Genomic DNA, 24,065 nt, shown 5'->3' on the forward strand with positions numbered 1-24,065 from the left:
TAGAATTTGGTAAAGAAAAAAATAAATATATTATTTATCAGCTTAAGGTCGCTCCGTATGGTGAAATACCGTGACTGAAGTCTTGAAAATACTGACCGAGGCCTCTGGGCCAAGGTCAGTATTTTCAAGGCCGAGGTCATGGCATTTCACGATACGGACCTCCCAGTTGGTAAATAACATCTATATTTTTTTTTTTTGCGGCCCAAATCCTGCGCTCTGATTGGCTGGTGAGCGGGTCTGTGTCCTACGGTACGGACCCCGGTTACGGACCTCTGGCGACTCGCTCGTTCACAACAGCAACAAACATAGTATCATTTTTTGTCAACATTTATTTTCGCATTTCTCAGGAGAATAGCATTAATTTTACAGCATGGATAGCGATAACGACAGTCTTCACAGCGAAAGCTAGTTTTACCACCCTGAGGAAGAAGAAATAAAATAAAACATTTCAGGAGAAAGCTAAAAACCTAACTTGCTAGCGCCAAGCAAAAACATGGCTGAATCCTGAATGACTCCTATTTGTATAAATAGGGGACTACATAGGCAGCAAAATGTAGTTTTTTTCCTGCCATGGAAGTGCACTTGTATACCGAGGAGGAAGCAATTTGCATTACAGCCGTGAATGAGGATTCAAAATAGCATTAATTTTACAGCATGGATAGTGATAACGACAGTGTTCACAGCGAAAGCAAGTTTTACTACCCTGAGGAAGAAGAAATAAAAGAAAACATTTCAGGAGAAAGTGAAAAACCTGTAACTCGCTAACGCCGAGCAAAAACATGGCTGAATCCTGAATGACTCCTATTTGTATAAATAGGGGACTACATAGGCGGCAAAATGTAGTTTATTTCCTGCCATGGAAGTGCACTTGCATACCGAGGAGGAAGCAATTTGCATTACAGCCGTGAATGAGGATTCAAAATGGCGTCTCGGCTCGGTTTTCCCTTTCGGACGCTCTCGTTTTCTGTTAGAATTTGGTAAAGAAAAAAATTTATATATTATTTACCAGCTTAAGGTCGGTCCGTATGGTGAAATACCGTGACCTTGGCCTTGAATACTGACCTCGGCCCAGAGGGCCTCGCTCAGTACTTTCAAGACCTCGGTCACGGTATTTCACGATACGGACCTCCCAGCTGGTAAATAACATATATGTACTTCACTCACAGAATGGTACCAATAAATATCAGTTAACAACCAATATATTAAAACGTCTTGTTATCTCACAAAATGTTTTTTTTTTGTGAAGAAATAGTTTGCTTTTACAAATGCATCTCTTTATGATTACATGCATCTTTTAAAATTAAAAGGCTATGATATAAGTTTTTTTTGTCCAAAAATGGTTTTGCGTGTATCTGTTGTAACTACTAATATGTCAAAATTTATGTATATACAGTCTCCTCCAAAAGTCAATGACAATGCCGATACTTTTGTTTTTGCTATATGCTGATATTTGGGTTTGAGCTCAAAAGATGAGTATGAAACAATATTTCAGAATTGCAGCTTTCACTTTCTGATAATTACATCTAGATGTGGTAAACCTCTTGGCACCTTTTGTTTGAACCTAAGCGATTAAAGATATTGGAACATGATAGGTGTCAGCCCTGTGATGACCTGGCGACTTGTCCGGGGTGTACCCCGCCTTTCGCCCGTAGTCAGCTGGGATAGGCTCCAGCTTGCCCACGACCCTGCACAGGATAAGCGGTTACGGATAACGGATGGATGGATGGATAGTTATGTAACCGCTCAAGCAGATTGCTTTCTGTACCTGTAATCTTCTACGCATGTTCAGTATGTCTTTGCACAGTGAGGTGCTTTGTTTGTGGTCTCGTGGTAAGAACGGTACGTACAATGTCACATGCTGCTCCAGGAAGTATTGGATAATTATCCCAAGATCCCCATTGTCTATTGTTGCAAGACAAATGTTTATATTCACTTTGCCAAGATATATGTTATAGTAATTCGGAATACGCAGCAAAGGTGTGACTCTGTACAGGACAGCTTTCCAAAACAACTTATCCTGTGCTTGCTTTCTCCTGTTCAGCATTACTATGAGGAGGTTTCTTTCCAATTGTTGTGAAAATAAAATAGATAAAAGAAGCACGATAAGATTGGCTGAAATACTCACCATGGCCGAGTAAGCCAGCTTTGCAGGATTTTGCCCATATCAGAAATTCTATTCTGATTGTATGCTTGGGACATATAAGCACACACATCTATCAGATTGCATTCATGTATGAACATCCGGAATTGCTGATCGGAATGAATTCATTCAAAGTGTAAAAAATGTGTGATTTGTATATACAGTGCTGAGCGTAAATGAGTGCACCCCCTTTGAAAAGTAACATCTCATCTCATCTCATTATCTCTAGCCGCTTTATCCTTCTACAGGGTCGCAGGCAAGCTGGAGCCTATCCCAGCTGACTACGGGCGAAAGGCGGGGTACACCCTGGACAAGTCGCCAGGTCATCACAGGGCTGACACATAGACACAGACAACCATTCACACTCACATTCACACCTACGGTCAATTTAGAGTCACCAGTTAACCTAACCTGCATGTCTTTGGACTGTGGGGGAAACCGGAGCACCCGGAGGAAACCCACGCGGACACGGGGAGAACATGCAAACTCCACACAGAAAGGCCCTCGCCGGCCCCGGGGCTCGAACCCAGGACCTTCTTGCTGTGAGGCGACAGCGCTAACCACTACACCACTGTGCCGCCCAATATCTCAATGAACACAAGCAAATTTCCAAAATGTTGACAAGATAAAGTTTAATATAACATCTGTTTAACTTATAATGGGAAAGTAAGGTTAATAATATAAACTTAGATTACACATTTTTCAGTTTTACTCAAATTAGGGTGGTGCAAAATGAGTACACCCCACAACAAAAACTACTACATCTAGTACTTTGTATGGCCTCCATGATTTTTAATGACAGCACCAAGTCTTCTAGGCATGGAATGAACAAGTTGGCGACATTTTGCAACATCAATCTTTTTCCATTCTTCAACAACGACCTCTTTTAGTGACTGGATGCTGGATGGAGAGTGATGCTCAACTTGTCTCTTCAGAATTCCCCAAAGAAAATCATTTCTTTACACCACAAAGGTGAAGGCTACAAGCAAAGTTTTACTTATCAGTCAGAATACTGTAGCAAAAGTGGTACAAAAATGTAAGGAAGATGGAACTGCAACCATCTCACAGAGACGTCCAGGTCGTCCACGGAAGTTAACACCTCGACAGGAGCGTCTTCTGATGAGAAGGGTTGAAGAAAATCGGCATGCAAGTTCACTGCAGTTATCTAAAGAAATAGAAAGCCAAACTGGGGTGACTATTTCCCGTGATACAATACGGCGTATGCTGCAGAGGAATGGCATGCATGGATGTCGTCCACGAAAGAAGCCTCTCCTAAAGCCCAGGCACAAAAAAGCCCGCCTAGAGTTTGCCTGGGCCCGTGCTGACAACGATGAAGACTACTGGGACTCTATACTCTGGAGCGATGAGACCAAGATAAATGTTTTTGGAACTGATGGCTTCAAAACTGTATGGCGTTGCAAAGGTGAGGAATACAAAGAAAACTGCATGGTGCCTACAGTGAAACATGGTGGTGGCAGTGTCCTTATGTGGGGCTGCATGAGTGCTGCTGGTGTCGGGGAGCTGCATTTCATTGATGGCATCATGAATTCACAGATGTATTGCTCTATACTGAAAGAGAAGATGCTACCATCACTCCGTGCCCTTGGTCGTCGTGCACTTCTCCAACATGACTAAACACACATCTAAGGCCACTGTTGGATTTCTGAAGAAGAACAGGATGAAAGTGATTCAGTGGCCGAGTATGTCTCCTGATCTGAACCCAATCGAACACCTACGGGGAATTCTGAAGGGACAAGTTGAGCATCACTCTCCATCCAGCATCCAGTCACTAAAAGAGGTCGTTGTTGAAGAATGGAAAAAGATTGATGTTGCAAAATGTCGCCAACTTGTTCATTCCATGCCTAGAAGACTTGGTGCTGTCATTAAAAATCATGGAGGCCATACAAAGTACTAGATGCAGTAGTTTTTGTTGTGGGGTGTACAAATTTTTGCACCACTTTAATTTGAGTAAAACTGAAAAATGTGTAATCTAAGTTATATTATTAACCTTACTTTCACGTTATAAGTTAAACAGATGTTATATTAAACTTTGTCTTGTCAACATTTTGGAAATTGTTTGTGTTCATTGAGATATTGTTTAAAATGTTACTTTTCAAAGGGGGTGCACTCATTTACAACGAGCACTGTGTGTGTGTGTGTGTGTGTGTATATATATATATATATATATATATATATAGTGTGTGTGTGTGTGTGTGACTAAAGTTTGAACAAACCTTCAGATTTGATGGCTTTTCAACTCCATGTCTTCACGTAATGATGAATGTCATTTCATTTTACTTAGCTGCGCGGTTCTTAACATAATATGGATTACTACAGTTGCTGAATAGTGCTCTTTACTGTATTTTTATTATTTACTATTTCCTGTTTGATCTCAAATGCATCAAGAAAACAAGAAATTGCACTAATTAACTTTTTGCCAAGGCACACCTTTTAATTGAAAAGCATTCCAAGTGACTACACTTTTTTTGTTCGCCATACAAGTCCGTATGTCATACTTTTGATGTCCTCAGTATTGTTCTGCAATGTAGAGAATAGTCAAAATACAGAAAAACCTATAAACGAGTAGGTGTGTCCAAACTTTTGACTGTTACTGTATATATAAATATGATAAATGTATACATTCAGGCTGGTGGGAGCTCCAGGTTGCCAGTGGAACGCAGCCCTCACTCCACGGTGCTGCATGCTGTCGAGGGTTTGGCCCTTCTTCTACTCTGTTCTTGCCAGACGAGCACCCGCAAACTTGCTGTGACTGTGCTCCGAGAGATCCGTTTGCTCTTCACAGCCATAGGCCAAGCAGAGGTAAGATTTGTCTCACCTTAATGATTATTTTGATATCTGATAATGATTTTTTTTGTTGTTTGTTTGAATTCTTGTACAGCAGAGCTATTAATGACAGGTAGGTCATGGATGGCAAAATTATAAAGCATTGCCGATCCCAAATAAGTGAGGTTGTCAGTGAAGCACTGCGTTGATTATTGTAACCAGTGTAGCAAGATGTATACTGAAAACAAGGGCACGTTTATCATAATTTACAGGCCTGAGTTCCACAGTAATACAAGTGCTGGATTTGTCTTATCTTTTTGCTTTCAGGATGATGATAAGCCAATGATCGAGGTGATGGACCAGCTCAGCCCCATAGTTCTGGATAGCTTTGTCCATGTGGCTGTGTCTGATTCAGTACGTACTCGAATTTCATTTCGCTGATAACACATTTGCAGGGCTCGAAATTCGCGGTGGTCCGGTCACCCGAGGCGACTTAATTTGTCATTTGGCGGGTAATTCCTGTCACTAGGCAGCCCAGCTGGCTAGTTGAAAATAAAAAATATATATGAAGCAAAGATTCAGACTGTGCGACATATCTCCGAAAATTCTGTGTGAGATACATGTAATTATTATATTGTAACTATCGAGTATTTTATGGTCATCTGCCGACTTGCATTTGTTTCGTGTTTGTTGCGTTTGTTTAAAACCTTTTCCGGTGTTTTTCTCCCTGTCCCTCAGGCAGTAACGTGAGAGGCTGCCTAAGGGTAAAAATAAACAAACAATAACATCACACACTCGCCAACCAATCCCGGGCGACATCTCGGTGCTGAAAGGAACTTGCGGGAAGATTTCCTAGTTTCAGTTTACAGCGCTGACTCAGTTCGTGCAATCGCTGGTGTTGCACAGGCTACCATGTAAGCTCTGTCAATTTCAGCAACAAATTAAAAATGGAAGCGGACGAACTGGTTCGTAAAAGAACTAGTAAGGGGTCAGTCATCTGGCATTTTTTTGGATATCGCGAGGAGGACATGGAACAGCAAATGCCAGTTTGTAAAGTGTGCAAAAAAAACAGTATCAAAATACTCGGGTCTTGAAATAAATGCACATTAGTCATGAACAATGGTAACTACTCTCTTTTGCGTTATATTTGACAGAAGTAAAATTCATACATGAACAAATTTTGGCGAGTTGATTTTCTGTTTGGCGAGTTACTTTGGAAGGTAACTAGTCCGGCTGGCTGGTGAAAAAATATATGAATTTTGAGCCCTGCATTTGTGATTATAGGTGTGTACAGTATTCACAACAGCTTATTTCCACTCTGTTGTTCTTTTTCTTCTTCAGCAGTAGATGTCCTACTTACCTGGACCTTAGTCTGAGCACATTAATTTAAGGGTCACCTGGCAATCTGGCTAGCGCCACTGTAGCAATGTCAGAGCACTTGTGCTTCCAGCCACTCTGATGTGAATCTTTTCTGTTATTATGTGTAGAATGATAAAGTCCTGCTTTCTGTGACTTTCTGTATCTTCAGGCCACTCTGCCACTGAGTCACCATGTGGACCTACAGTGGCTGGTGGAGTGGAATGCACGTCTGGTCAACAGCCACTATGACGTTAAGAGCCCGTCTCACGTGTGGATTTTCGCCCAGTCAGTGAAAGACCCCTGGGTTCTGTGTCTCTATAGTTTTCTTCGGCAGGAGCACCTGCCAAAACACTGTCCCATGGCTCTGAGCTACGCTTGGCCATATGCCTTCACACGTCTGCAGCTGCTCATGCCCCTGGTGGACCCCAAGTGAGTTCGGAAGCAATCAGTTTAATAAATGTAAATTTAAATGCATTTTTATTCTGATTTGGTTAAGCAATCTGTACAGTTGGGCCCACTTCTAATTCATGTCTAATTAAAAAAAATAATACTCGTAAGAATAATTTTTAATTGTATAATTTCACAAAATTGTACAAAGTTTTATATTGATCACACACCATTTGCTTTTTTTTTTACACACCCCATATTTAATTGAAACTCTGGAATTACTTAATTGGAATCCAAAATGCTTACATTAAAAAATTCTTATCCACAGCTCGTTGAAAAAAGCTAAGAAAATCTGTGTTCTAAACTTTAACCTGTTAACACGTGTACAGCATTTTGTAAGCAGAAGAATGCCTTACATTTGAATGTTGTGGCAATACATTGTTTTCTGTATGTCTTGTTTTACTGGAAGTAAAAACACATTCACGGGGGTGTCGTGGCTCAGGTGGCTAAGGCGCCATGCCATAAATCTGGGGACCCAGGTTCAATTCCAACCCGAGGTCATTTCCCGATCCCTCCCTGTCTCTCTCTCCTGCTCATTTCCTGTCCTGCCTTTACACTGTCCTATCCAATAAAGGGGAAAAAAGCCCCAAAAAAATATTTAAAAAACACACATTCATTTGCTTAGCATAGAAATAAGCAGGAAAAAGTAAAAGGATGTTCCTACTGATTCATCATATCCAAAATGCTGTTTTTAGAGTCTAAGGGTGTATTCATACTAGCGCCCTTTTCACACAGATATTCTGTAAAATTGGCCTAAAAGAGGCACATTAAAGTGCATATCACGGGTAAATTCAGGAGCAAGATCGATGTAATTCTCCTATTTTATATTAAACTTTGGTCAAATATCTGTCACATTTTGCATTTTGTGCAATTTTTTTACCTTGCGCAATACCAGAAAAATTCAGATGATATCAAGCCATTTGAGGCGAATTGGTCCACTTCTGAAAAAACTTGGCATTTGGATTTCCCGGCAAACGTTGATTTTCGTGACGTCACGTGCGGGACGCCTCCTTCTGAATCCTACGTCAGCGCTGGTTTGTTTATGAGAAAACGACCTGGTGGTTTTCTGCAAATTTCTTCAATGTTATCACGTAATTATTAAAATGGTTAACAGATGTATCATAGGAGGGTGTAGCAACACCAATCTTGATGGGATTAGTACTCCTCGTTTCCCAAAAGACCAGACAATGAGAGAGAAATGGGAGCGCTTGGTCTACACAGGCTGTGCACTGAAACCGTGCAAGCTCGCGCAGCCTGCTGGCGCTTCCGCAGGTACCGTCACGAATCTGGCTCCAGACTCGCTTGGGATTTTTCCAGACGCATTTTGTGATTTTATTTTTTTCTGCTGTAGACAGATGGCCTTGTGCAAAATTACCCTTCTGGATGAGTGTGTAAAGGGACATGCTTTCATATAAAAAAACAAAACAAAATTGGTCCAGAATCTGCACTTTAATATTACAGCTTTAGTGATTTACAGTGAACTGAAAAAAGCTGGCATGAAGCCACGCCAGCGCATTTTTACATTGTGAGCCGGTGTTCCGCAACCAGAGGCGTGACGTGTCACAACAGGGTGTCGGCGTCTAGGGTGACATATCTACGCATCAGAAATATGAATACCCCGAGCATACCGGCGCTGCTTTAAAAACAATGTCGAGTGTCAAGGTGCTTTTTTATTTAGCCGTGCACATTTATACCACTCTTCAAGCACAAGCAAAGTTACTGAGCATCATATCCAACATGTAATCACTTCTGTTAAATAATTCACTTTTACAACCTGAGCTAGCTTTTCAGGGAAAAAAAAGTGTCACAGAAAACTGCAGGGATCGAAACGGGCGGTCGCCCACTCGCCAATGCGAGTTGGAAAGGGTACGGGCGACTAGTGGCAACATGTACTCGACCGAGTGGGCGACTGGCTCGCCACGCTATATATATATCAAACTACTCACTGCCTCAATGGTTTCTATCAACCATTCTCGCCCATTTTAAGCAAAACTTGGTCTATTTTACCGTTTTGTAGGATAATTTCAATAGATTTTGTGAGACATTTGTCAAGTTGGCATAGACGCGGGCGCCGCCATATTGTTTACGTGCGCAGTATACACCGCTACATGCAGCATGGCTGCACGAAGTTTCGTTTCTTCCCGTTCATTTTCGTTGCTGCCCGTGAAGACAAATGTAACTTGAACCGCTATTGGTCAGATAGATTAGACCCCCGCGAAGTTTAAAAGTCCTTGGCTTGACATTTCTGACAGCTATCAAAACAAACGGATATCGCTCAACAAGTATGATGAGCCAGAGCAGCCTGCAGGTGATGAGAGGGAGTATGTGGCAGGAGATGTCGAGCCCCAGGAGAGACAGAATGAGGAGGTGGAAGATGAAGATGACGAGGAGGCGCAGCATGATGTGGTGTATGACCCAATAGATGATGATGACGATCTGGATGAGGGTTTCGAAGATTGTGATGATAATGAGATGACTGAGGAAGAAGTTTATAGACAGTTGAAATTGATCACTCATGTATAATATGGTTGTATTATATGAATACATATATAAAATCGGCTTGAAATTTGTAATTATAAATACGGACCAGTGCTACTCCATTCGGACCAGTACCTCTGAGAGGCAATGGACCAGTGCTCCCAAATTCCTGTTTCGATCCCTGAACTGTACTCGAAAACAAAAGAGAGAGAAAGTGAAGTAGGAAGCAATTTGAAGCAGAAAATCGTGTGGACCTTAGATGACGTAGACTGAGATGTTTGAATTCACGCAGGTCTCGGAAAGTAGAATGTCAAGGTCAAAAATGTCACACCTCTGTCCCGCTGTGCCGGCTGTCTCTTTTACACAGACGTAGATTCCGGCTCTGTGACTAGCAGTCGTTCCAGCTGAGAGGCGGAACAACACAGACCCCTGTTCCGCATTCAGACATTTTTGTACAGACCGCGAGGCGGAATAAAAGCGAAAGAATTCCACCTTGAACAGGCTTAGGAATAATTGCCTTGTACCTCTCCCAAGAGCAATTGTCCCCCTGCTCCACTCCCCCCGCTGGTCTGCACTCACACTGTGCTTTATGTTCCGGTCCCCAGTGCGCTTACGTCATCACGATGCAGCTTTACTCGCCAACTACAGTTCGTTCATCAATAAGGTGAGAACCAGATCTGTTATTAATCCAAATGTTCTCCAGTGAATTGAAAAGTTCACGCTTTAGCGTTTGAGTTCCGTGTGGTTAGCAATCACACTGTACACGAGCCCAACTGAACCGCGCCTGAGTGCAGCTCTTTCAAGAAGACCAAGTGAACCACACCCGAGTGCAGTACACAGCGATCACACTAGTCAAATGAACTGGACTTTGGGGTTCAAACACACTCGGGTGCGGTACAGATCGCATAGTCTGAGTACACCCTTAAGCTAGCCACACACTACGCCGATCCACGCGGTACCGAACCGACCCATTTCAGAGCCGACTCCCGACAGGGCACGCACATATCCCCGACTAACTCACGACTGAAAGAAAGCAGAGGTTAATATCTTGGGCCATTATTAAAAAATGTTCTGTTTCCGGTCCACCGGCCGGGTGAGTGCCGTTTGTGCGGGTGAAATTTTTTTAATGCCGGTTTTTCGACATTTTTTTCGGGTTCGTAAATCTAAAATCGAACTTGACATTTCCGCATTCCCAGGGCTTTCCACTAAGGCTCATACTAGCCAGCCATGACAAATAAGTAGCCAGCCGGGGGGAGTAAACAAAAAATAAACTCCTGTGCACGCAGTTCCCAGGATTAAATGTATTTTCCACAGACCATTTATTTATTCACTTTACTCAAATACAAAGTAAAATGGAAGTAAATCTCTCTTTTCTTGCGTATTGCATCATGAGGCGTTCCTGGCTTGTAAATCTCTTATTTTCGGTGCATGACACATTCACGCAACTGAGCATGCGCCGAGTGCGCGCGCACACCGCATGTCGGGGCGCGGATCTCCCTTGATCAACGGTTCAGTTTGACATTATTGTCAGTCCGTACATTTTTCGAAAAGATAGAAGTCACATGATCACGAAATATCACGTGTTATATGCGAAAGATATGATTGGCTATTGCTAGCGACTCTCGCCGATCAGTCTGGCTCCCGATTAGTTTTTCGAATCGGCTGTGAGATGAGTCAGTACCATCGAAAACTAGTCTTTACGCCTGACTCGCGACTTCAGTTGGCTCGGTACGCTGAAAATCGGCGTAGTGTGCGGCTAGCTTTAGGCTTAGCAATAATCAAAGGAGAAAGTTGAATTGAGGGAATTTAATCAAACTGACCATTTGTCCTACCCATGTCCCCCCTGCAGTAGTCCAGTATATGCCAAAAAGACAAGCACAGCCGGACCCACTGATAGCTACGTGACCCTGTGGAGAAACTACCTAATCCTGTGCCTAGGCGTAGCCAAGCCAAGTATCATGAGTCCAGGGCACCTGAGGGCCTCCACCCCTGAGATCATGGCTACCACTCCTGACGGCAGTATCACATACGATAACAAGGTATATGCCCCACATGGTATGACCATTCTGATGGTTTTATCATGCACTCTAGTGGAGGTTGCATACCAATGTGCACTGATAGCAAAGGCCTCCACCCATAAGATTTGGTATGTTTTGACACAACTCCTTGTTGAGTAGGAATTGAACACATCCGAGGCATCCTTTTAAGTCAAGTTATGCCAAGTCTTAGTATAGATCAATACCATATCAAATCCATAAGATCAAAAATTAGTTTTGGACAAGTGTGTGTGTGTGTGTGTGTGTGTGTGTGTGTGTGCGCAAGCAGGTGATTGGAACTCCGTCAGTAGCCTGGCTCCTCAAGCAGTTGGTGCCTCTCATGCGGATTGAGAGCATTGAGATCACAGAGTCTCTGGTGCTGGGCTTTGGCCGGACAAACTCCCTTGTCTTCAGGTAACGTGCAAAAAAAGCTTCTAGGAGAGACATGAAACACTCTGAGGACTCCAGAGAACATAATCACAGTACACTAACAGGGTTGCATTAGATTTATGTTAGACTTTTGCTTCAGAGCCTGAGGGTTAGAGTTGTCCATTACTGATCATCTGCATTCGGGAAATAAAACTTTGTGCCAGATTTCTGTGGGGGAACTTGTAAAGCATGCATTCACTCATAGCATGCGTGCTTGGTATTTTCTCATAACACAGATGGCTGTCTGCACTCTGGGCACTTGTCCTTACTTTGAAGTGAACATAATCCATAAGATGTGGTATGTTTTGACACAACTCCTTGTTGACACACGTCTCCCGAAACAACCCTCTTATACGGCAGCGAGACATGGGTGACATATCGCAGACACCTCAAAACCCTGGAGCAATTTCACCAATGTTCCCTACGAAGAATTCTTGGGATCTCCTGGAAAGACTATCGGACAAATGTCAGCATGCTGGAAGAAGCAAAGAGTACCAGCTTTGAATCCATGGTCATGAAGAACCAGCTACTCTGGGCAGGGCACTGTGCCAGAATGGATGACACACGTCTCCCGAAACAAATCTTCTTTGGAGAGCTTGAGGTGGGAACTCGCTCTCAGGGAGGTCAAAAGAAGAGATACAAAGACACTCTGAAATTATACCTCAAAAAAGGAAAAGTCGAGCCAAATGACTTTGAAAGTCTCACCTCAGAGCGCTCCTCCTGGTGCCGGGCGACAGCCAAAATAGTCGAGACCTTTGAATCCGAACGTATAGACGATGCTGCTCGAAAGAGACAGACCCGAAAAGCAAGGCAGCAAGCCCCAAGCACACCAACTCTTCCAGTTGGAACAACCTGCCGTAACTGCGGCCACACATGCAAATCGCGAATCGGCTTGTTCAGCCATATGAGGAGCTGCAACAGCTAACTGTGAATGAACGACATAGACAATACCTCGCCATACTCTCCGGAGTGGCCGTTACTAATGAGCCATGACAGCATTTTATCCAAGAAGATACATTTTTTCAAGTGAAGTTATTTAACTTACAGAATGCTTCATTGTTTAGGAGTGAATACAAGATCATTTGAGATATGAGAACAAATTTCAGTAATGCACGCTTGTCAGTGGAGCGGCACGGTGGTGTAGTGATTAGCACTGTTGTCTCACAGCAAGAAGGTTCTGGGTTCGAGCCCAGTGGCTGACGGGGGGCCTTCCTGTGTGGAGTTTGCATGTTGTCCACGTGGGTTTCTTCTGGTTTCCCCTACAGTCCAAAAACAATCAGGTTAGGCCAATCGGTGACTCTAAATTGACCGTAAGTGTGAATTGGTGTTTGTCTCTATTGCCGCTTTTCCACTACAAACGTGGCTGAGTCGAGCTGAGTGGGGCTGTTGGAGTTGCATTTCGACTACAACCGCGCTGAACCGTGCTGGCTGGAAGTGGGTGGACACATTGGGTGGAGTTAGCGAAAGTGGGTGGACATCAGGTGATGTCGTTAGGCGGCGCAAACAGTGACATCAGTGATCTTTTAAGCGGTAGTCTCACGACCCGGATAGTAAACAATAAACATGGAGGACATGGAGTCGTTAGTGTTGCTGGTCTTGGTGCTGTGGCTTGTTGTCACCGACAACGCCAACAGATACTGGCAAGCGCGTATAGATGAGGCAAGGCGCATAAGGTTTCATAATTCTCGTAATTCGTAATTCTCCTTCTTCCGGGTTTACGGTGTTTACAGATCCCAGCGTGCTCGCGGGGCGTGTGTGGGCATGTGAGGACACTCCTCCTCACCAATCAGTGCACAGGGGAGTGTCTCCTCACGCCCCTAGCCCCACTCAGCTCGGTTTGGCTTGCTTCAGCCCTACTCCAAAACCGTGCGAGTTTTGGGGGCTGAGCAGGGCTGAAGCGAGCTGAGTCGTGCTGTTCTTAGATAGTCGAAACGCAAGCCGTGTCGGGCTGAAGTGAGCTGAAGCGAGCTGAAGTGAGCTGAAAAAGGGTAGTGGAAAAGGGCCATATGTGTCAGCCCTGCGATGATCTGGCGACTTGTCCAGGGTGTACCCCGCCTCTCTCCCATAGTCAGCTGGGATAGGCTCCAGCTTGCCGTGTACACGATAAGCGGTAATGGATGGACAGACACTTGTCAGATAAGAATGGAAAAAGTATCAAATATAGGCTCAATGCTTACTTAATTTTTATTTGGCATGGTTTATTTTGAGTTTTTAAACAAAAATATGCTTTCAGGAAATTATTAGTGTGTTGTAAATGATTATGTATGCTCATATGTGTTTGGCTTTGTGTATCTCATTACTGTTGTGTGTTTAGGGAGCTAGTGGAGGAACTCCATCCACTCATGAAAGAAGCATTAGAGCGAAGACCAGAGGTAAGTTTGATTGAAATCTCATGTTTTAAAATATACAGTATATATAATTTTTTGTTTTGGGTGGCACGGTGGTGTAGTGGTTAGCGCCGTCGCCTCACAGCAAGAAGGTCTGGGTTCGAGCCCCGTGGCCGGCGAGGGCCTTTCTGTGTGGAGTTTGCATGTTCTCCCCGTGTCCGCGTGGGTTTCCTCCGGGTGCTCCGGTTTCCCCCACAGTCCAAAGACATGCAGGTTAGGTTAACTGGTGACTCTAAATTGACCGTAGGTGTGAATGTGAGTGTGAATGGTTGTCTGTGTCTATGTGTCAGCCCTGTGATGACCTAGTGACTTGTCCAGGGTGTACCCCGCCTTTCGCCCGTAGTCAGCTGGGATAGACTCCAGCTCGCCTGTGACCCTGTAGAACAGGATAAAGCGGCTAGAGATAATGAGATGAGAATTTTTTGTTTTTCTAGTGGGCAGTTGTTATACTACATGTGCGTATTATATCTTCTCTTCCCTCTGAAGAATAAGAAACGTCGAGAAAGGAGAGATCTGCTGCGGCTGCAGCTACTCCGTATTTTTGAGCTGCTCGCTGACTCAGGGGTCATCAGTGACAGGTGGGCTGCACAATAACTCACTGAACTGACACCAGTTCTGCAATTTCTCTCATTAAAGTTTTGGTTAAGAATATAACATTAACCAACCCATTTCATTCTCCAGCACTAATGGTGCATTAGAGAGGGATTCTCTGGCTCTAGGTGCTCTTTTCCTGGAGTATGTGGACCTGACACGCATGCTCCTGGAGGCAGAGAATGATAAAGAGCTGGAGATCCTGAAGGATATCAGAGCTCATTTCAGCGGCATGGTGGCCAACCTCATCCAGTGTGTGCCAGGTATCTACAGTAACTATCTGTTCACCTGGTTTTTGTGTCCAGTGAGTCTCTGTTGCTGAATTCTAGTGGAGACTAATTATTTAATTTCTTTTTTTTTTAATTATTTTCAGTAGTTTCAGAATTATAATCGACAATCGGCTCTCAAGACTGTGATCTGGTCTAAATCAGAAGCGCTATGGTTGACAAGCCCTAAAAATTTCTTTTAAATGTACATGGCCAAAAGGAAGCATTCCATTTCTTGGTAATATAATTCCTCCTAGCCTCTCTAATCCTGAAGAGATACATTTTGAAATCCTCTTTCCTCTTAGATAAGCAGCCTCCCTCCCACCTCTCCATGTGGGGCAACATTCTTGACAAGATGAACCTTTTTTTTTTTTTTTAACTTAAGATTTTCCTAGTAACGATTCCTATCAAATACTTGAAGATATAAGAAAAGCTTTGTTCTGAACAAATGCGTGTTGTAACACTGAACTTATTTGAAGAACAATCACCTTATTACTGTTATTATTAACTGCATTCATGAATGTTTTTCATTTTCTTTTTTTGCTTCTCTTTTCTATGTGACTATATTGCATGTGATGAATGCATATATATATATATATATATATATATATATATCGCTCTCCATCTAGTGCACCACAGGCGATTCCTCTTTCCTCAGCAGAGTCTGCGCCATCATCTCTTCATTCTGTTCAGCCAATGGGCTGGTCCCTTCAGTGTCATGTTCACTCCTCTGGACCGCTACAGTGACCGCAACCACCAGATCACACGCTACCAATACTGCGCTTTAAAGGTACAGCACATTCCCAAATCCCTGATATTGCTAATATGATAAAGATAGGCGTGCAGGAGTGCTGTTGACCGATCACATTCACTTTATATAGATGAAAGTCTTCCGGATTTACCCAGAAATCCGGATATTTGACAAAACTCTTGAAAATCTCCGGTTTCCCGAATGGAGAAATTTATTTCTTGGATTTTTCGCGTTCCTAGACGCGGCGTAATACTTCGCATCGTCCTTGCCTGGGCGCGGTCCTTAAATAGCCCAAACACAGTTCATCGATTAAAGACAGGTGTTCTTTGTTAACGGCGTGCGTGCCGGAGCTCGTTAGGCGCGCGCGCCCAAGGCGCGCCTTCAGGTGCACGAGCTAAGGCACGCAGGACTGACATCGTTCTGCGCAAGCGCAACACGATCGCACTAGAAAGCGTGTTCAAGCTGCCAGTGTAGCTGCAGTCTTTTTAGTTGCGAATTACAAGTATTTCCTCTTGTGTTAATAATTCACCATGTCGAAACAAGCAAAACTTTCCTCCTTCTTTCGACGTGAAGAGAGGTAAGCAATTTATTATTATTTTTTCCATCAAAGTTGCATTTTGTGGCTTCGAAGCTAAGTTTTAGTGCCGTTTCTAGAACACAACATCAAGAAAACGTGGAAGAAACAGCAATAATGGAAGAGCCGGTTTCTAAGCTGCCTAAAACTAGCAATGGTGATTATTTTTTGTTACATAATGTACTCAGGCCGCCAGTCAGTTACCCCTTTTCCACCAAATCAGTTCCAGGGCTGGTTCGGGGCCAGTGCTGGTGCTGGTTCACAACTCGTTCAACTTGCGAGCCAGCTGAGAACCAGTTTGCTTTTCCATAGCTCACGGTGCTAAGGGAAGCCACGTCATTACGTCACTGTATACGTCAGTTACGTCGTTGTATACGTCAGTTATGTCGCTGTATACGTCAGTTACGTCGCTACGTTTGCATAAACCTTGGCGCGAATATTGAAGCAAAAACAACGCGGAAGCAGCAGCAGCAGCAACAACAACAACAACAAGAATAATAATGGATGACTTTGCGTTTGTACAGCTGCTGCTTCTCGTCGCTTAAAAATGGTGATCTTTCACGGTCTTGTTATTGTTGTTGGTCTTAACAACTCCGCCCCCCCCGCTGACGTAAACGGTTCTTTCCTCTGGCCCAGCAGAGAGTTGGTGCTAGCCTGGAACCGTTTTTTCTGGCCCCAGAGCCAGTTTTTTGTCAGTGGAAACAGAAAACCCGGTTCCAAACTAAGCACTGGCCCCGAACCAGCCCCGGAACTGCTTTGGTGGAAAAGGGGCAAGTGTGTGACACTTTTAGTGTGTGACAAGTTTTTAGTTCACTTTAGCTTATACAAATGCACAACTCTACTAAAAGATTGATAAACGAGGCTCAACGTCCCCAACATTGAAACCTGAAAGCTTTAGAAACTCTAACAGACCTTTACTTTTTAACAGCACTGTTTTGGGATTTTGCTGAGTTTATCTTCAACTGTCTGATTTTTTCAAAGTAATGAACCGTGTAGCAGGAAAATCACCGCGTTTTCTAACTGCACTCCTGAAAATTACTCATTAACTAGGGGAATTAAATTAGATATTTTTGACATGTTAATCATTAATGTACATGAAAGAAAAAGGCTTAAAAGTTATAACTTGTTTTAGTGAAAATAAGTACTAAAATGCACTAGAATGCAGGGTTTTGCGTTTTATGTTATTAAAATTTTTTCAGGGGACGTTGCCCCCCCCATCTTAGTTTGACTTTCAAAAGTTCAGGATTATTTCTTTGCTCCACTTTCAGCTCTAACTTTATTTCAGAAAATACATCTGAAGGACTGATTTGCAGTACAGGGTTTCTGGCTACTTTCTTCTTTACATGTTGTCAAATTTTTGTCAGCTCTGCCCCAGATACAACATAGCTGGTTAGCTTAAACTCTTTATCTAAATAGCAGGTACAGGACATTGCGATGACAAATTTGGGTCGGTTGCAGTGAAGACCAAGGCTTGTTAATGTTTTCACTGCAATGAAATTCCTCACAGGCATCTAAAAATTACAAAGAGCTCCTTAAAAGGCATTAGATTGCATCAGTGTGGTGATATGAAGGTACAGTCTGCTATAGTATGAGATCGTACACTACTACTACTGTATTAGTAAAGTTTAATGAGCGCACCTTATATATACTAAAAATACTTTTTCTGATACATTGTTAATGTTAGTGTAATTAATTCTATAGTAGGTGAATGAGGGGAAAAAAAGACAGTGAATGTATTTAAACATGCCATGTATCTAACATAGTGATTGTGTGTCTGTTTGTGTGTATTTTCCTTTTAGGCTATGTCCGCCGTGTTATGTTGTGGGCCTGTCTTTGATAATGTGGGCTTGTCTACTGATGGCTATCTCTACAAGTGGCTCGACAATATCCTTGGGTGTCATGATCTGCGAGTAAGACTGTGTTTGCTATATTCTGTGTCTGATTATCATAGTCAAAAGCAATCAAAATCAAAATAAAAGACAACAGTAAAGGATTGAAGTATCGGCGATAATAAAATGTAATTTAAAAGAAACCGCATCATTAAGAAACCGATGGCCTATTTGACCCCTGGTTTTTTTTTTTAGTATGTTACTTTGAGTCCAAAAAACCCTAAACAAATTCTCCATAATTTAAATAAAGTCTTCCTCATGTTGGAAAAAAATTTATTGATTCACTATTACTAAAAACATCAAATAAATCATTGTGAAATGAGCATGAGTGTAAAATCAGTAAAAAGATGGTGTCTGACTCATAAGTTTTTATCCCACATACACTGTCCTGTGCTGCAGGTGCACCGACTGGGCTGCGAGGTAGTCATTCTGCTGCTGGAACTGAACCCAGATCAGTCAAACCTGTTTAACTGGGCAGTGGATCGCTGCTTCACCGGCTCCTACCAGCTGGCCTCCGGCTGCTTTAAAGCCATCGCTACAGTGTGTGGGAGCAGGTAGGAAAATCATCATGCCTCAGTACGCTAGGGTGTAAGGGCACGCATTGATAATATTTATATTAATAGTAGATAATTAATATTATTTTTTTCGCGGTCCAGTTTCCATCAAATCCCGCGCTCTGATTGGCTGGCGAGCGGGTCCGTATCCTACGGTACGGACCCCAGTTACGGACCTCTGCCGACTCGCTCGTTCACAACAACAAACATAGTAGCAATTTTTGTCAACATTTATCTTTTTTATAAGATTTATTTATAAGATTTTTATCAAACATCTTCTACATTTTTGCCAGCATTTCTCAGAATAATAGCATTAATTTTACAGCATGGATAGCGATAACGACAGTGTTCACAGCGAAAGCGAGCTTTACTACCCTGAGGAAGAAGAAATAAAAGAAAACATTTCAGGAGAAAGCTAAAACCTGTAACTTGCTAACGCCGAGCAAAAACATGGCTGAATCCTGAATGACTCCTATTTGTATAAATAGGGGACTACATAGGCGGCAAAATGTAATTTTTTTCCTGCCATGGAAGTGCACTTGTATACCGAGGAGGAAGCAATTTGCATTACAGCCGTGAATGAGGATTCAAAATGGCGGCTCGGCTCGGCTTTCCCTTTCGGGCGCTCTCGTTTTCTGTTAGAATTTGGTAAAGAAAAAAATTAATATATTATTTACCAGCTTAAGGTCGGTCCGTATGGTGAAATACTGTGACCTCGGCCTTGAATACTGACCTCGACCCAGAGGGCCTCGCTCAGTGCTTTTAAGACCTCGGTCACAGTATTTCATGATACGGACCTCCCAGCTGGTAAATAACATATATGTATTTTTTTCGCAGTCCAAATCCTGCGCTCTGATTGGCTGGCGAGCGGGTCCGTATCCTACGATACAGACCCCAGTTACAGACCCTGGTTACGGACCTCTGGCGACTCGCTCGTTCACAACAACAACAAACATAGTAGCATTTTTTGTCAACATTTATCTTTTTTTATAAGATTTATTTATAAGATTATCAAAAATCTTGTACATTTTTGCCAGCATTTCTCAGGAGAATAGCATTAATTTTACATTATGGATAGCGATAACGACAGTGTTCACAGCGAAAGCGAGTTTTACTACCCTGAGGAAGAAGAAATAAAAGAAAACATTTCAGGAGAAAGCTAAAACCTGTAACTTGCTAAAACCGAGCAAAAACATGGCTGAATCCTGAATGACTCAATTTTGTATAAATAGGGGACTACATAGGCAGCAAAATGTATTTGTTTTCCTGCCATGGAAGTGCACTTGTATACCGAGGAGGAAGCCATTTGCATTACAGCCGTGAATGAGGATTCAAAATGGCGGCGCGGCTCGGTTTTCCCTTTCAGGCGCGCTCGTTTCTGTTAGAATTTGGTAAAGAAAAAAATAAATATATTATTTACCAGCTTAAGGTCGGTCCGTATGGTGAAATACTGTGACCTCGGCCTTGAATACTGACCTCGACCCAGAGGGCCTCGCTCAGTGCTTTCAAGACCTCGGTCACGGTATTTCACGATACGGACCTCCCAGCTGGTAAATAACATATATGTATGTAGGTGGAGAGATGAGCACTCATATGGCGTTTCATACAGTGTTTGTTATTACACACTTTTGGATTGATTTAGTAGATTTTTCACAATGCAAAATCAGACAGGGAATCTTTCTTTTTCTTTCTTCAGAAACTATCCATGTGACCTTGTTACCCTGCTGAACCTGGTGCTTTTTAAATCCTCTGACACCAGCCGAGAGATATATGAGATCTCCATGCAGCTTATGCAGGTATGAGACAGGGATTTTCTTTCATAAAAGTTTCACAGTATATGATGCTTAAAACACTAATATGAAAGAAATGTTTTCAATATTTAATGTGTCATTTGTTTTGTTAATGATGTTTTTGTAAGATACAGGTCTTAAAGGTCATAGGCAATGGTCAGAGGTGAAACGTAGAATATCAACTTTATTTTCTAGAAGAGCGACCCAAAAAGCGAATTCAATCTTCCTGGTGTCTAATTTGCACCCTAAAATTGAATAAAATGGTTAAAATATACTGTTTTGCCCAATTTCCAAAGGTTTGTTTACATCTCACTTATGCGCACTTTCACCGCCAGGGGGCTGTCGTCGTGACGTCATTCAAGCCAAACAGACCGGGAGCAGTTCTGTGTTTACTTGCGAACCGAGCACACGTGTACAGACTTTGGTCGTGAGCGGTTGTGTAAAATGTCTGAAAGCGATAGCGATTTTGAAGTAGGAACTCTCCAAATTGAATATTGAGAGGTGAAACTGTATGAACCTATGGCCGTTGCGAAGCAATCGGTGAATGTGGCTCACTGGTCTGACCGTGCGGCCTCGGAATCGGACAGCAACTCGGCTGACTCTGATTGCGGTGACCCCGGACCTCAACAAGACTCGCACCCAAACGATTTATCCTGGTAGTTATGATAAATTCTTACTTTCATCGTAATACTAAATAAGAGCCCTTTTGAAGAATAATGAAACCGCCCTCCCTAGTGGATATAGGGAATGATTACTGGACAGTGCGCCGGTAGGCCACATTAGCCTGCCATCCGCGGCATTATACTATTTATAGCCGACTCTAAGCGAGGAAATATCCCTTTGTCTTATTTCCACAATGATTGTACAGGATCCCTCAGGATTCTTGACTTATCAATTGCAAGCAAAGGTAAAAATGTTTACCTCCGATCTTCTCCTTTTTGCTTGAGTGTTGCTGCTCCGTTTCTTCTTTGACTGCTTGATTTTGTTTCACGCGCACAATCCACTCTCTCCGCCTCGTCTCCTCTTCCGGAAAAAGGCAACCCACTCTCTCCGCCGCTTCTCCTCTTTCAGAAAAAGCCAACCCTCTCGCTCCGCCTCTTCTCCTTTTTCAGAAAAAGCCAACCCTCTCGCTCCGCCTCTTCTCCTTTTTCAGAAAAAGCCAACCCTCTCTCTCGGCCTCTTCTCCTTTTTCAGAAAAAGCCAACCCTCTCGCTCCGCCTCTTCTCCTTTTTCAGAAAAAGCCAACCCTCTCGCTCTGCCTCTTCTCCTTTTTCAGAAAAAGCCAACCCTCTCGCTCCGCCTCTTCTCCTTTTTCAGAAAAAGCCAACCCTCTCGCTCCGCCTCTTCTCCTTTTTCAGAAAAAGCCAACCCTCTCTCTCCGCCTCTTCTCCTTTTTCAGAAAAAGCCAACCCTCTCGCTCCGCCTCTTCTCCTTTTTCAGAAAAAGCCAACCCTCTCTCTCCGCCTCTTCTCCTTTTTCAGAAAAAGCCAACCCTCTCGCTCCGCCTCTTCTCCTTTCTCGGAAAAAGGTAAAAACTTCTTCCTGAACCGGTCCCGTTGTTACAGTTTACTGCACAACAATAAAGCATGGTTTTTTTTGTAAATTCTCGAACGCACGTCTGCAATCAAGGCAATGAAAATACACGGAAGTGGACTCAACTCAAGCGGTTTATTTGTCTTAAATGACGTCACACGCCGAGTGGTCACAAAAATCGCCGAACAGAAATTCGCCACGATCCTCACTAACTTATTTTAATTATTACGTATTAACAAAATACTTCTTGGGACCAGAAGAAAATTACAGAGGGTTTTTTAACATATAAAGTTTCAAATGTACATAAAATTAAAACCGTTGCCTATGAGCTTTAATCGCCAAAGCTGAAGATTTATTCCTAGTCTAACTGATTTTTCTCACTTGTTCTACTGCTCTTTTTCTTTTGCTGCATGTTGTGCAGGTTTTGGAGGCAAAGCTATCTGTGTACGCTACAAGAATTGTGGGCCAAAAGACAGGGAACATCTTGTATGGCACCCATGGCCCTTTGCCTCCACTTTACAGTGTATCCCTCTCACAGCTCTCTAACCAGCTCGCCTGCATGTACCCAGAGCTCACTCTCCCCCTCTTCTCAGGTAGCATATTTGTATATTTGTTTGTTCCAGAGCAGTAGCACTGAGTATATAGTCTGGAAGAGGGAGCCCACAACAATTCACTATTCCCCTTTTTCCCTTCTTTTTCTTGACACATGTACAGAGGTCAGTCAGAGGTTTCCTACCACTCATCCCAATGGTAGGCAGATAATGCTCACCTACCTGCTGCCTTGGCTGAACAATATCGAGCTGGTGGACACGGGTCTGCTGCCCCCAGCCTCCAGTCCCTGCACACCAGAGGAGGACGGGCAAAAGCATACAGATGGCATGGGCCTCTCACACCCACTCAAAGGCAGTGGGTGGGGATCCCTGCAGGCCACCTCTCTTATTCTCAACAACCTCATGTACATGACTGCCAAGGTACAATTAAATAGTCCATCCATCCATCCATTCATTATCTCTAGCCGCTTTATCCTGTTCTACAGGGTCGCAGGCAAGCTGGAGCCTATCCCAGCTGACTACGGGCGAAAGGTGGGGTACACCCTGGACAAGTCGCCAGGTCATCACAGGGCTGACACATAGACACAGACAACCATTCACACTCACATTCACACCTACGGTCAATTTAGAGTCACCAGTTAACCTAACCTGCATGTCTTTGGACTGTGGGGGAAACCGGAGCACCCGGAGGAAACCCACGCGGACACGAGGAGAACATGCAAACTCCACACAGAAAGGCCCTCGCCGGCCACGGGGCTCGAACCCGGACCTTCTTGCTGTGAGGCGACAGCGCTAACCACTACACCACCGTGCCGCCTCATGAAGGACATTTTAAACTAAATATTGCCTATTGCTGCTTGATTTTGTGGTGCCCTTTAATTTTATAAATCCATTTTACATTGTGTTTTCTCCTAAGTATGGTGATGAGCTTCCAGGCCCAGAGATGGAAAATGCATGGAATGCCCTCGTGACCAATGAGAAATGGAGCAACAACCTGAGAATTACACTGCAGTTCCTTATTAGTCTGTGTGGAGTCAGCAGTGACACCACACTACTTCCTTATGTAAGGATGCACAAACATCATTACTGTCTCTTACAGTCTCTATGACGCATATATCAAAATTAGTGCTGTCAAAAATGTCGCATTATTATCGCGTTAACTTGACTCAATTTTAACGGTGATAATTTTTTATCGCGAGATTAACGCTCTGTGACATGATGTAGGTTTTTCATAAGCTTTTGAAACTGCCAGGAACTTGGAACAGAGACTTTGCTTAGAAAAACGGTAGCAGCTAGACTGTAATGCCACGCCCTGCACAGGGTGGCGGTACTGAGCGATACAGTTGCAAACAGCCAACAAAGAAGAACCCAACTGAGCAGACAAGTTGAAATGGAAGCAGGACGAACACTTCTAGACGGAAAGTTTCAATTTAAAACATTAAAAGATGGCTCGGTAGATAAAACTAAAGTAATTTGCACTTACTGTCGATGTGAACTTAGTTACCA

The 24,065-nt window shown here is 43.2% G+C and overlaps 1 protein-coding gene across 6 annotated transcripts in view; it reads left to right on the forward strand.

Annotated features, from left to right (window-relative positions):
- Positions 1-24,065, forward strand: part of fryb (furry homolog b (Drosophila)) — a 230,849-nt gene that overhangs the window by 154,449 nt on the left and 52,335 nt on the right. For 5 of the 6 annotated variants that reach the window (XM_060908228.1, XM_060908222.1, XM_060908225.1 and 2 more), the window contains exons 19-33: positions 4,787-4,960; positions 5,252-5,338; positions 6,453-6,712; positions 11,058-11,247; positions 11,531-11,658; positions 13,988-14,045; positions 14,547-14,638; positions 14,742-14,914; positions 15,547-15,707; positions 18,042-18,152; positions 18,531-18,685; positions 20,382-20,481; positions 22,430-22,601; positions 22,723-22,979; positions 23,476-23,622. In XM_060908228.1, the coding sequence (XP_060764211.1) occupies positions 4,787-4,960; positions 5,252-5,338; positions 6,453-6,712; positions 11,058-11,247; positions 11,531-11,658; positions 13,988-14,045; positions 14,547-14,638; positions 14,742-14,914; positions 15,547-15,707; positions 18,042-18,152; positions 18,531-18,685; positions 20,382-20,481; positions 22,430-22,601; positions 22,723-22,979; positions 23,476-23,622 (2,265 nt within the window). The remainder of the gene's footprint in view (positions 1-4,786; positions 4,961-5,251; positions 5,339-6,452; positions 6,713-11,057; positions 11,248-11,530; positions 11,659-13,987; positions 14,046-14,546; positions 14,639-14,741; positions 14,915-15,546; positions 15,708-18,041; positions 18,153-18,530; positions 18,686-20,381; positions 20,482-22,429; positions 22,602-22,722; positions 22,980-23,475; positions 23,623-24,065) is intronic. The other variant, XM_060908224.1, reaches the window with a different exon arrangement.

Source organism: Neoarius graeffei, chromosome 25, assembly GCF_027579695.1.
Source record: "Neoarius graeffei isolate fNeoGra1 chromosome 25, fNeoGra1.pri, whole genome shotgun sequence".
Lineage (NCBI taxonomy): Eukaryota > Metazoa > Chordata > Actinopteri > Siluriformes > Ariidae > Neoarius > Neoarius graeffei.